We start from the raw sequence: 12,740 nt of genomic DNA on the forward strand, positions 1-12,740 counted from the left end.
CCAACGGTGGTGGTGGGGGGGACAGTGGAGTACGACCTTTCTGCATCCCACCCCAGTGGATCCCCAGTAATGAGGGAAGTCAGCCACCTTAGTTCTGAAGCAGTCCCTCTGGAAGGAAATGATACCCCGTCTTAGCGTTCCCTCCCTCACCCCAACCCCGGCGAGTCCTAGACAGATGCTGCCCAGGCTTCAGGCTCCGCTTCCGTCCGAGTTTATTAGTCCCCACCCAACCCCCAGCAAGTCCCTCCGCTCCAGCCTCCAGTCCCCCTGCTACCCCGCCAGCGAGAGCGGGGGGGCTTCCTCAATGTCAGGGATTCTTAGTCCATGCCAGCGGCCCCTATTACACTGCCGAAGCGACCGTCGAGGTACGGAGATCCACAGCAGTCCTGGCGCTCAGGAAGCAATTCTGGCGAGCGTCGGCGTAGAAGCAGCGCCCTCAGTCATCCGGGGAGCAGACGAGGGGCAACTGATCGGGGCTGCCCACGCTGCCGGTACTGGAACTCCCGTCGCCTAGGTCGCGGGGACCGCAAGGAGGCAGGGCTAGCTCTGGGGTCGGCCCGGCGCCGGAGCCCCCAGCGCCTCCGGGGCCGCCCCGGGGACCCCACTCTTCGCCCAGCGCCAGGCAGAGCTCCTTAAGCGCCAGGTTCTCCCGCAGCAGCTCCTCCTGTCGGCTCTCCAGCTCGGCTAGCTTCTGCCAACAGCCTCCCAGGTCCTCCCGTACCGCCCGGGATGCTTGGGTCCCGAAGAGCTGCCACTGGCGTGCGGCGCGGCGCCCGCGCTGGCGCTCCGAGTCCAGGAAGCAGCAGAGATCGCGCAGCTCCCTGTTCTCGGCCTGCAGGCGCCTGTTGAGCTGCTTGAGCTCGCGAATCTCGCCCAGGTGACCCTGCAGTTGCCGATTCACCTCCTGCATGAGGCGACCGCGCTGCACCAGTGCCGCCAGGCGCGCCGCCTCCTCTCGCCGCAGTCGCCGCACCAGCTCCTCCTTGCCCAGTGCCGCCATCTCCTCGTCCGTCAGCTCCTCCAGGCCGCCTGCCTCGGCCTCCATGGCTGGTCAGGCCGCTGGAGCATCGCCCGCCCGCCGCCGCGGCCCAGGAGCCCGACGTTGGGACCGGCGCCGCTCGGGTTCGGGCTCGGGCTCGGGCTCCGGCTCCGCGGGCGGCCAGCAGTGCTAGAGGTAGCGTAGGCTGCAGCAACCACCCGGGGGTGGGCACGCGGCGGGACGCGCGCCGAGGCGGGGCTGCGTGACGGTACCAAAGGACAACCAATCCGGCAAGCCTCTCCGGAAACGGGCGGGGCCTGGGCGCTGAGCGCCTCTTCCCGCCCATTCCGACCCGAGGGATCGCGACCCCTGGCGCCAGTCTTAACTCAATTTGGAGGGGCTCAGTCCTTCCAAGTTCCAGATCTCATCAATCCTGAGCCTAAGCATCTCAGCTTCATCTGAGAACGAAGATTTGGGCGACCGCTTCTGACTCCTTCCTGCCCAATCCGCGACGGAAACCAGACGGATAGCTTTCCATTCTCTCCTATCTTCTGTGGAATTCTAGTCTTCGCTCTCTAAGCATTACTCCTAGCTCCTCCGGATCCTGAATTCAAATGTCCTGGCTTCATTTATCAGTCTACCCTTCTTCCCAGGGAATTGGACATCCAAGAGATTCGTTTATTCAGTAAACCTTTATTGTGTTAGGGTAGAGACAGCCCTGAAATAAATTTGACCAAGATCCTGATCTTGACCTCAAAGAGTCCAAAATCTGGTGAAGGAAACATGCTGAGATTAACAAGAAGCAAAATGTTGGAGGAGGGCTGGGAGTGTAGCTCAGTGATAGAGCGCTTACCAAGCATGCCTAAGATCCTGTGTTCATTTCCAGTACCAAAAAGAAGAAGAAACGCTGGCTGTGGTGGCACACGTCTGGAATCTAGCATTTAGGGAGGCTGAGGCAGAAGAATTGTGAATTCAAAGCCAGCCTCAGCAACTTTGCTGAGGCCTTAAGCAATTTAGCAAGACCCTGTCTCAAAATAAAAATATAAAAAAGGGCTGGGATGTGGCTCAGTGGTTAAGCACCCCTGGGTTAAATCCCCAGTACCAAGAAGGAAAAATAAAAATAAAAAGGAGTGGGCTGGGGATGTGGCTCAAGCGGTAGCGCGCTCGCCTGCGTGCGGCCGGGTTCGATCCTCAGCACCACATACAAATGAAGATGTTGTGTCCGCCGAAAACTAAAAAAAAAAATTAAAAAACTCTCTCTCTCTCTCTCTTTCTCTCACAAAAAAATAAAAATAAAAAGGAGTCCTCAAGTATAGTCTAGAGGATTCCCAAAAGATTTCTCCAAAAAGGTGATATACAATTTGACCCTGAAAGGTGAATAGGACTTTGCCAAGTAGAGAGAAAACTATGTGAGGGAGAGAGAATAGCGGAGTGAAAGACACTGATGCTCCAAAAAGCCTAGCTGCTTTGGGAACAATGAGAGTAGCCTGATGTTTTTTCAAAGACAGAGGTGTATAGAAAGTGGTGTGGAAGAGTAGGTGGAAGCCAGATTTTTTTTTTCTTTTTTTCTTTTTGCAATACTGGGATTGAACCCAGGGGCACTTTATCTCTGAACTACATCCCCAAACTCTTTTAATTTTTTCTTTTTGAGACGAGGTCTAAACTTTCCCAGGCTGGCCTCCAACTTGCATTCCCCTGCCTCATCCTGAATCCCTGGGATTACAGGCATTCACTACCACATTCAGTTAAAATCCTTAAGAGATTTCAATACTAGACTGGAGAGTTTCCAAAGGCCCACAAGGATTTAAAACAGGGGAGTAAATTTTAAATTACCCACTTTAAAAAGATTGTTCAGCGACTTCGTGTGGGATGGACCCTGCGAGGAGAGAAGGGAGGCAGGGATAGGCAGGGAGATTAGTAACATTGTGTCAGTGAACAAGGAGAGCTAGGCAGACTGGGCTGGGACTGTGTCAGTGGGAGTGGAGGGGGTGAAACAGATACTAAAGATACTCAGGAGGCAAATGCAAAGAGAGGAATCTGGGCGAAAGTCCAGGTTTCTAGTGTGAGAATTGGGTGGATATTGGGGCTGTCACTGAGATAGGGAAGCAGGGAAAAGATCTGGGAAGAGCAAAACATCTGTCTAGAATGTGTTGAGCTTTTGGGGGGCGTATGGGAAGACAGTACGGAGAGACTTAGTAGATAGGCAACCCTGTGGATGCTGGCTCCAGGCAGAGTTCTGACGAGTCCAATAAGGTTATTAGCTGGTGTGAGAATGAGGATTGTGGTTAAAACCATGGTGGGAGCAGGTGCCCTGTGTCCAGGGAAGGTGCTCAATTGCAGGATGATCAGAGGGATCCCCAGAAAGAGCTCTTGGAATAGGACCCCACACCCATTTTGCAGAGGAGAGACTTAGGGTAGAGAGAGCCCTGTGATGTTTAGGATGTAGATCAAAGTTGAGAGGCCCCAGGAGGGCAGAGATGGTGAAAGGAAGTGAGGGGAGAATTTGTGGGGCAGGAGAGATGAGCGGGAGGCACTTAGAATGCCCTCCTGAAAACAGTTCGGATCAACAGAGTAGGGAGAGCGAAAGATCTGGGATACATCCGTCTCAGTGTAGGGAGCAGCTACTCTACAGACACGCTTCCACCTCTTTCTTAGCTGTCTCCGCCCCACCCCCTCCGTTCCGGAAGTGGTCCTTCACTGGCTCCGGGTGCTCGGAGCGTAATCTCTGCGCTCCCGGAAGTGGTCCGGCAACCGCGCGCCGGGCCCGGGCAGTGCCAGCTCCTGCTCGGGGCGCCCCGGGCCCGGGCGTCGCCATGACCAGCGAACTGGACATCTTCGTGGGGAACACGACCCTTATCGACGAGGACGTGTATCGCCTCTGGTTGGATGGTTACTCAGGTTGTGGGGGTCCTTCTGGGGGAACCAGTGGGGCTGAGCAGTTGTTTTGAATGTAACAGGGGGCGGGGCCAGGACTCAGACATCCTTTAGGGAAGTGGTCACCTGGCTTGGAATGAGGCATGTAGAAGGGTTAGTGCTGGCGTTCCTGAAGGGACTCAGGGGTCAGGGGGGCTGGGTCTTGATGATGGCACCCACTCCCCAGTGAGCGACGCTGTGGCTCTGAGAGTGCGTTCGGGAATCTTGGAGCAGACGGGGGCCACGGCGGCGGTGCTGCAGAGCGACACTATGGACCATTACCGCACCTTCCACATGCTTGAGCGCCTGCTGCACGCGCCACCCAAGCTACTGCACCAACTCATCTTCCAGATTCCGCCCTCCCGGCAGGCGTTGCTAATTGAGAGGTGCTCACCTGGTGGATGGTGGGGACGTCAACCAGTCTGACCGTATACCTGTTTTGCAGGCTGAAACCGAGGTCTGGGAGGGACGGAACTTACTTAAGAACTAAGAAAGTTGAAAGATGAGGCCAGCCCCAGGCCCTGCCGGGACCCCTTTTCCCCTCCTTTATGAAGAGTTAGTGGTGTCTTCTTGCTTCCACAAGATACTATGCCTTTGATGAGGCCTTTGTTCGAGAGGTCTTGGGCAAGAAGCTGTCCAAGGGCACCAAGAAAGACCTGGACGACATCAGCACGAAAACAGGCATCACTCTCAAGAGCTGTCGGAGACAGGTAGGCACTGCACCCACAGTCCATTTTCAGTCCTCTCCTTTATTCCATCCCTAGGCTACTGTCCCACCTCCAGCCTCTGATTGTGGCAGCAGCTTCATTCCTAGTCTCTTCCCCCCTCTTTTTGTTCTTTCTAAGTCATCCCCTCCCTTATGGCCAGGATGACCTTTCATAGGTACACATGTGACCTTGGCTCTCCCCTGCTCATAAATTCTCATTACCTCTTGGGTAGAAACTGCACATCTTGCCTTTAATCTTCAGCCTCTCCTGCTCCCTGCAGACCTCTCGAGGCTTTCATTTCTCAATTCCCAGGATTTCTTTTGTTCATGTTGCTTTTACCTGGAAGGTGCTATTTTTGACCTTATCTGTTCCCCTGAAATTAAAGTCTTCCGCACAAGACTTTTTGTCAGTGCCAGGGAGAAGTAAGCTTTTTGAGCCTTTGATGCCCTTCTTCTGTGCCTTCCATGAGCTCCCCAAGTATGGCTTTGAATTCCTAGGACTTAGGAAAGTCTGTTCCTGTTTAAGTTCCTGAAGACTCAAGAGAACATGATGGTGCAAATTGGGGTTACATTTAGAGAGAGGAGTGAGTAAGAGTGGCAGGGGGCATCACTCATTGGTAGAGCACTGGCCTAGCATGCAGAAGGCCCTGGGTTGCATCCCCAGCACCACGAAAAAGAAAAAAAAAAAGTGAGTAAATATCAATTATTCAAGGCAAGATGACAAAAGCTGGCAAACATTTGTTGAATTGATAATAGCTACTAATAACTAGTAGTTTGTTGAAGAACTGGCAAGTGCTAAATCAGCATCTGCCACCTGAATAGGTGGTTAGGAGAGAGAGGGATGTTCATTGGGTGAGCACATTCTAACCAGTCTCCTTCCTCCCCTAAATGCCCTCAAGTTTGACAACTTTAAGCGAGTCTTCAAGGTGGTGGAGGAAATGCGGGGCTCCCTGGTGGATAACATCCAGCAACACTTCCTCCTCTCCGACCGATTGGCCAGGTGAGGGGCCAGCCATCTGCCCTTCTGCACACACCTTCCCTGGGCCCTAAGTCTGACCCATGTTGCTCACCTCAACTTCTTCCACCTCCTAGCTTTACTAGGGGGATGGCTATCCCACTTCTAGTCTGTACTTTGGATCAGACTGACCTGGATTCAAATTCTGTCCTGCCATTTTGCATCTGGGCTGATATGAGGTGGCACATTAAGGTACTTAGGAAGTGCTCAGTAATGGTAGCTGGTACCCTTGTAGTCTTCCACATTATTCCTTAATAAACCTGGGCTGAATGCTTCTCTGTGCACAGATGAAGAGTCCCATAGAGAAGTGACATGAGACATTTCACACAGTGAGTTAGGACAGAAAGAGGCCAGAATTTGGATGCCCAGCTGAGGTTGCCGGTGGGAGCTTGTTGCTAAGAAGGAATTTTTTTTATTCCACACTAAACATTTATCTAGTAAGCTTAATATTCAGGACATTATTGTAGGCACTGTGAAAAGGAATTTTAAGCACTGAGAGGACCTGCCTCCTCCTCCCTGCAGGGACTATGCAGCCATCGTCTTCTTTGCCAACAACCGCTTTGAGACAGGGAAGAAAAAGCTACAGTATCTGAGTTTCGGCGACTTTGCTTTCTGTGCTGAGCTCATGATCCAGAACTGGACTCTTGGAGCCGTTGGTGAGGCCCCCACTGACCCAGGTGCCTGGATACTCTCCCTACCCTCCTAGGGCCTGGTTCCCATCTGCAGTTCCTCCTGTAGGCCCAGTTTCCAGCATCCTTTTGTCTTCAGGTCCCCACCCAGGCTACCTCTTCTCATATCTGCTTTCCCCCACACACCTTATCTGCAGAGCAAGAGCCCACTGCTTCTACAACGTGGCACCTGTCACTCCACCTTGAAACCTCATTTTCTCTTCTGTTCCATGGGTTGCAATGAGGTAGTGGGTGAGGAATGCTCAGGATCTTATGGGATGGGTTTATTACCTACCCCAACTCCCTTCATGGGCCTCACACAGACTCCCAGGTGGACGATATGGATGTGGACTTAGATAAGGAGTTTCTCCAGGACTTGAAGGAACTCAAGGTGCTAGTGGCTGACAAGGACCTTCTGGACTTGCACAAGAGGTGACCTTGGGAGTCCATGGGCAGGGCCTGAAGTGGGGGCTGAGATGGCTTTAGGCATAACCCTTTCTCCCTGTAGCCTGGTATGCACTGCCCTCCGGGGAAAGCTCGGCGTCTTTTCTGAGATGGAAGCCAACTTCAAGGTCTGTGGCCCTGTCCAGCCTCTCCCCTGGCATCTTCAGCCTACCCCTCCCGCAACTGTGCTCTTGCCTGAGGTTAACTGGCAGGTGGCGATGTTGCTCCCTCTGCCCGCCTGTGAGGAGGGATAGGCTTATAAACTGAGGGGACCTGGTTGATTGAGGGAGGTGGATAGATTTGAGGAGGGGCCTCTCCCCCTCATCCTATAGCCTCTGTGCCCAGCTCCTTCTGGGCAGAAAGCAGAACTCCCAGGGTCCCTGCCCCACAGAACCTGTCTCGGGGGCTGGTGAATGTGGCTGCCAAGTTGACCCACAATAAGGATGTCAGAGACCTGTTTGTGGACCTTGTTGAGAAGGTGAGATGTCCTTCCTGCCACCCTGGGATCCCTGACCCAGCCTGTCTATGGATGGTACTGGTGATACTGATTGTTCTCTTTACCCACAGTTTGTGGAACCCTGCCGCTCTGACCACTGGCCACTAAATGACGTGCGGCTCTTCCTGAATCAGTATTCAGCATCTGTTCACTCCCTGGATGGCTTCCGGTGAGAGACCCCAGACCTTGTGTCTAGCTTGGCCTTGATCCAGCTGGCCACCTGCCAGGGTTCACCCTCCTGCAGACTCAGGGTTCCCTATCTTGCTGCCTTAGGGATTCCTCTTAGAATCTGTATGACCTTAAGCAAGTTATTTAACCTCTCCATACCTCAGTTTCCTCCTATAAACTGAGGATAATAATTAGAAGAATCACAAGAATTTATGAGGACTTGTTGGGTATGGTGGTGCACACCCACCTTAATCCCAGCTACTTGAGAAGCTGAGGCAGAAGGATCACAAGTTCAAGGCCAACCTGGGCAACTCAGCAAGACTCTATCTCAAAATAAAAAATTTAAAAAGGGGCCAAGGTTGTAACTCAGTAATGAACAAGCCTGGGCTCAATCCCCACCCTCCACCCCCCCCCCAAAAAAAAATATATATATATATGAGGACTTGTTGCTGCTTTCGTTACAGGCACCCAACCCTCTGGGATCGGTACATGGGCACCCTCCGTGGCTGCCTCCTGCGCCTCTATCATGACTGAGGCTCCTCTTCTATCCTGAGCACACTGAAAATAAAGTTGCCATAAGTTTGAAGACTGATTTTCACTCTAGGGAGAGGAGCATTTGGGGACATGTGCCGTGTATACCTGTGTATACCTGAGTGTCATTGGTGTATGCCAGCCCCTCTGGGACTGGGGCAGGTCAGGGATACTGTCTGTTATCTCCCCCACGTGCCATCTCCATGCCCCAGCTAAGTATACCGAGGAGCCAAGAGTTTTGTCTTGGTTTATTCAAGTTGTATAGAAGATTGGGAGGATAGGCAAAAACCTCAGGCAGGGCCTGTGTAGAGGCAGCTGACATGCAGGAGGGGCCAGCAGGCTGCTGACACGTTTAGGGAGGGCAGGAGACTGGCTGCTTTTTAGCTGGTTTTCCCACACGGGCTGTGACTGGGTATTTGGTGATGCCACAAGTATTGCTTCCTCGGTGCAGTCGGAAGTAGCCCTAGGAAGTTAGGGGACATCAAGGCCAGAAGGTGGGAGAGGGCCTGTTCTACCCTGACCCCTCTTGCAATGGATCCTACTCACCTTCTCACCCCAGTTGTCCCCCCAGGAGTTCTTCAGAATCCAGTAAGGGGTGGAGGGGCGAGGACGGCAACAAGATGCAGAAGAGGCCGATTGTATCCCCTCTTCCACCTTGCTCTTGCCAAAACCCACCAGCAGGACAGAATGATTCACAACCCGGGGGTCACAGGTGGTGGGTGTGGCCTTGAACACACCATTCCGGTAGTGCTACAGGGGCAGAAGTGTTGAGTCTGAGCCCACCCATCCCATATGCCCTACCTCCCACGTCCTACCCTACCCACCTGCAGTGGCTTCATGTTGATGGTCACTGTGATGGGGCCTTGGGTAGCCAGGTACCAGGCAATTGCTGGAGATGGAGGGTGCAATCAGGTCCTGCCTGCCCTGGGGTTGCTGCTCTTGGCAGAGGGGTGTCCCTTTCTCCCCCTACCCCCCACCTCTGTCTGTGGCCAGTCTGGGTGCCTCCATCCTAGTTTCTGTCCCTCAGCCCCTCCATCCCCTGCCCGTGTCCACCCTGGCCGCACTCTGCTCATTTTCCTGCAGCATGATGAAATCCTGGATCCAGGCCACCTTCTTAAACTTCTTGGCCAGGCACATGTGGGCCCGGGTGTGGCCCTGGAATGGGTAGTCCTTTTCACTGGCCAATCCACCTGAAGACAAGCAAGATAAGGAAGGAGCCTCCGCTCCTGAATCTCCCCCAGCCCTGTGCTTGGCTAGCGATGGGGATACTCACTGTTGTTGAGGACAGTTATGTATGCATCCCAGACGAAGCCACCCTTGCAGCCGTCCCCACAGCGGCCACAGTCAAGCAGTTCTGGGGCAGAAAGGGACAGTGTGGGTGACCAGGCCCCTATCCCTCTTTTCCCTGTCATACACCCCTCTCCCAGCCATACCCTGCACAGAAACTTCCACGGACTGTCGGTATGTGATGCCCCACAGGGCCTCGATGTTGCCTGCAGCAGCCATGGCCCAGCAGCACTTGCAGTTCCCCTGGGAGGTTAGAGGGTAGAGCACCGTGGGTGTTCAGGCCTATCCTCCCTTCTCCCACCCTTGGGCTGCATACGGATAAACCTATCCAGGTGAGGGCAGATACCTGGTTCTTTTTTTAAATTAATTTTTAGTTGTAGTTGGTCACAATGCCTTTATTTATTTATTTATTTATTTTTATGTGGTGCTGAGGATTGAACCCAGGGTCTCGCACGTGCTGGGCAAGTGCTCTACCACTGAGCCACAACCCCGGCCCCAGATACCTGGTTCTTGATAGATGAGATGATGCCATCTGCGTTCCGCCAGTCACAGGTGGAGGGCAGAGGCTTCCCTGCCTCTTCAGGCCCTGCCTTTCTTCCCATGCTAGGGCTCCCATCTGCTTTCCAGTGTCCATAGATCTTTCCAAACTCCTCCTCTGGGGGACAGACAGGGCCACAGAGGTCAGTTTTGACCCCATTTTCTCCATATTCTGCCCCTTCCACCCTAGTCATCCACATCCTTGGCCATTTGGGTCCCTCAGAGGTGGCAAGATAAGGGTACTGGCCACATCCGCCACCTCCTCTTCACACCAAGCTCTTTGCTGGTACCTTCTGCTTCACTTGCTGCCTCTAGCCCTTGAGCTGGGCTGGGACAGGTTGGCTGAGTTCCTGCCCTTGCAGTCTGAGATTTGGGACAGGCACCCTTTGGTCCTCAAAGTAGAAAGTCTGTTCTGTCTGTCTGCTCTACCAGTATACCCTACAAGAGATCCAGCTTTCCCACCCGCCACTTGTGGCCCAGGAGGGTCCAGGTACCTGTGAGGTCGCTGAATGGAGTCACCCCAAACTCAGCTGTGCCCAAGTCCTCCTCCTGTAGTTGCTGAGCCTTGGCCAGGTTCTGGGCAAAGATGTCCAGGCGGCGAGCATACTCTACACCAAAAGAGAGTTATCTCAGGCTGACTCCCAAGCCCCCTCAGAGGCAGGAAGTGGGCACTGGCGGGGCATGTTCCTACCCAGGTGGGCACTGGCTGCTTTCCTGTAGCCCCTACAGGCTCTATGGTAGACAATGGGCGAGGAAGTGGTTACCCAACCCACCTAGAGTTAGGACTTTCCCAGAGGCAGCAAGAGGAGCATCTTCCCACCCTGGGGAGGCTGAGTGAAGGGCAGAGTGACTCAGAAGGGAAAGTGAGTGGCTGGAGACCGGCTTCCTGCCAGGCCACATCCGCCACCCCCTCTTCACACCTCTGACCACAGATCAGGAGCTGGAACAGGGTAGGGTGGAAGAATGGGGTCCAGATCAGCCCCCTATGGAAGAGGAGATCCAGGACAGAGGGGGCAGGAGCTGGGTTGGCAGCTCATGGGGAGAGAGGGAGTCCCTACCTTGGGGACAAAATGGGTATGTTTGGGTGCTTGTTCAATGAACTCATGACTAGATGGTAGTTCCTTTTTCACTGCCTGGAATGGCAGGGAAATCAACTGCAGGGCTAGGAGAGATGCCCAACAGCTGCCATCTTCCCTTCAGGAACATGGCAAAGGATGCTCCTTCCTGTTCCTACATGTGCATTTGGAGAACCAAGTAGTATATCCCCAGCCCTGCTGAAGTGAGTAGCCTGGGCCAAGCTTATCTCCCACCATGAGCCTCAAGTTCTTCATCTATTTGGAGTGGGGGCTAGACTGGAGATTTATATGACCCAAGATACCTGCTGGGTTCAAGTAACTCCGATTGAACTGGATTTGGAACAACTTGAAGACCTCTTTCAGCTCCAGTGGCCAGGGACCTAGATTCTGGCAAGGAATCGAGATGGAAGAGAAAGCACAGGTGGAAAACTCATTGCTGGGACCCCACCTTAGCTCCATCTCCTAGGACTGGGCTAAGGTGTCAGTGAATTATCTTTCTTGGTCTTCCTTTGTGAGCCTGGACACAGCAACCACCTTTCCAGTCTCTGTTACTCCCTCAGAGAAATAGGCATGGCAAGCCAAGTCCACCCTTCCTTCCTTCTTTCCTTCCTGTTCTTTTTATTAAATCAGGTGAGTTTTACCACTGAGCCACATCCCTGGTTCTTATTTATTTATTTATTTTGAGACAGGGTCTCTTTAAATTGCTGAGGGTCTCATTAAGTTGCTGAGATTATAGGCTTGTGCCATCTTGCCTGGCGACAAGTCAGTTGTTTCTGAAGGGATGATCCTGGACCTGGTACTGGTAGTGGGGAGGGTATGGGGAGCAAGTTGGGAGCACTTACCTGGGCTCCATGGGAGCCTGTGATGTTCTGGGTTAGGCTTGCCAGTAACAGGGCCAAGATGGTGAAGAGGCAGGTAGTCAAAGCCATGGTGGTGCAGCCCCAAATGTGTGCATGGGCAGGAAGCTGTCCAGACCAAGCTGGAGGGGGTGGAGCTGGAGAAACCACTAAAGGAAGCTGGGCTTGAAGTAGGGGTAGACCCCTAGAGCACACAAGCTGCCTCAGGCATTCATGTTTTTGTCCCTCTATTTGCCTGGCTGTTCCCCACCCCAATCCTTTTTCTTTATTTAACAGTGCTCTAGGCCACTGTTCTGGGAAAATCTGGGGATACAGAGATGGATCAGAAAGAGACAAGGATAGATACTGAGTGGGCAGTGACAATAAAGGTACCGCTGCCATGATGGGAGACCCAGGGGATTATAGGCCTCAGACACATGGCAACCAGGTGGGGGTAGAGGATGGTCAGTACTCCCTGGGGAATCATTCTTGCTTCTCCTATGCAGTTGGTCAATACAAGGGCCACCTCCTTCAAGAAGCCTTCCCTGCTCCCCTGTCCTGTGGTATAACCTTCTTCAGCCCCATGAGCCCCTGCTGCTCCTGTGCCCACTTGGCATCTGCCTCCCAATCATACCAGAGATGTCCAATTTACCTGTCTTCAATGTTCAGGACAGGCCTACATAGAGTAGGCGCAATGTTTTTTTTTTTTTGTTGTTGTTGTTGTTTGTTTGTTTGGTACTGGGGATTGAACCTGGGGTGCTTAACCACTGAACATATCTCCAGCCCATATTTATATTAGAGACAGAGTCTTGCTGAGTTGCTTAATATATTAACATAGTTGTGCAACCATCACTACTAATTTCAGAGCAGTTTCATCATTCCAGAAGAAATTCTAGGGGCTAGGGTTATAGCTCAGTGGCAGAGCACCTGCCTAGTATGGGTGAGGCACTGGGTTCAATCCTTAGCACCACATAAAAATAAATAAAATAAAGGGATGCTCTCCATCTACAACTACAAAGCATCTTTAAAAAAATTTTTTTTGTAGTTGTAGATGGACAGAAATGCGTTTATTTTACCTGTTCAT

At 52.8% G+C, this 12,740-nt stretch overlaps 3 protein-coding genes across 6 annotated transcripts; 1 reads left to right on the forward strand and 2 right to left on the reverse strand.

Moving 5' to 3' along the window:
• Nucleotides 1–195: 195 nt before the first annotated feature.
• On the reverse strand, nt 196–1,147 carry Ccdc85b (coiled-coil domain containing 85B). Its single transcript, XM_027944428.3, has one exon. The coding sequence runs from the start codon at nt 1,043–1,045 to the stop codon at nt 437–439; it is 609 nt and encodes a 202-aa protein (XP_027800229.1). The 5' UTR covers nt 1,046–1,147; the 3' UTR covers nt 196–436.
• Nucleotides 1,148–3,709: 2,562 nt separating this feature from the next.
• Nucleotides 3,710–7,975, forward strand: Fibp (FGF1 intracellular binding protein). Of its 4 annotated transcripts, none has more exons than XM_027944257.3 (10): nt 3,712–3,877; nt 4,080–4,278; nt 4,476–4,602; nt 5,498–5,598; nt 6,136–6,290; nt 6,605–6,713; nt 6,790–6,853; nt 7,117–7,203; nt 7,293–7,390; nt 7,854–7,975. In XM_027944257.3, the coding sequence occupies exons 1-10, from the start codon at nt 3,793–3,795 to the stop codon at nt 7,921–7,923; spliced, it is 1,095 nt and encodes a 364-aa protein (XP_027800058.1). In that variant the 5' UTR covers nt 3,712–3,792; the 3' UTR covers nt 7,924–7,975. The 4 variants fall into 4 exon arrangements, 3 of the variants coding, with proteins under 3 accessions (XP_027800058.1, XP_027800059.1, XP_027800060.1); XM_027944258.3 differs by having other exon boundaries at nt 3,713–3,877; nt 6,136–6,269; XM_027944259.1 differs by having other exon boundaries at nt 3,768–3,860.
• Nucleotides 7,976–8,153: 178 nt separating this feature from the next.
• Nucleotides 8,154–11,782, reverse strand: Ctsw (cathepsin W). Its single transcript, XM_027944256.2, has 10 exons — nt 11,663–11,782; nt 11,123–11,207; nt 10,239–10,352; nt 9,711–9,862; nt 9,354–9,450; nt 9,194–9,274; nt 8,985–9,110; nt 8,745–8,809; nt 8,467–8,670; nt 8,154–8,383 (listed from the first exon to the last, which is right to left on the reverse strand). The coding sequence occupies exons 1-10, from the start codon at nt 11,747–11,749 to the stop codon at nt 8,273–8,275; spliced, it is 1,122 nt and encodes a 373-aa protein (XP_027800057.2). The 5' UTR covers nt 11,750–11,782; the 3' UTR covers nt 8,154–8,272.
• Between the last annotated feature and the right edge of the window lie 958 nt (nt 11,783–12,740).

Source organism: Marmota flaviventris, chromosome 9 (genome assembly GCF_047511675.1).
Source record: "Marmota flaviventris isolate mMarFla1 chromosome 9, mMarFla1.hap1, whole genome shotgun sequence".
Classification (NCBI taxonomy): domain Eukaryota; kingdom Metazoa; phylum Chordata; class Mammalia; order Rodentia; family Sciuridae; genus Marmota; species Marmota flaviventris.

Bases quoted from the DNA above. Each gene is read 5' to 3' on its own strand.
- Ccdc85b (XM_027944428.3), bottom strand. From the start codon at position 1,045: ATGGAGGCCGAGGCAGGCGGCCTGGAGGAGCTGACGGACGAGGAGATG.
- Fibp (XM_027944257.3), top strand. From the start codon at position 3,793: ATGACCAGCGAACTGGACATCTTCGTGGGGAACACGACCCTTATCGAC. The intron at 5,599-6,135 runs GTGAGGGGCCAG...TCCTCCCTGCAG, and splicing joins CTCTCCGACCGATTGGCCAG to GGACTATGCAGCCATCGTCT. The intron at 7,204-7,292 runs GTGAGATGTCCT...CTTTACCCACAG, and splicing joins TTGTGGACCTTGTTGAGAAG to TTTGTGGAACCCTGCCGCTC.
- Ctsw (XM_027944256.2), bottom strand. From the start codon at position 11,749: ATGGCTTTGACTACCTGCCTCTTCACCATCTTGGCCCTGTTACTGGCA. The intron at 9,111-9,193 runs GTGAGTATCCCC...GCTTGTCTTCAG, and splicing joins CATAACTGTCCTCAACAACA to GTGGATTGGCCAGTGAAAAG. The intron at 8,384-8,466 runs GTGAGTAGGATC...CTAACTTCCTAG, and splicing joins GGGACAACTGGGGTGAGAAG to GGCTACTTCCGACTGCACCG.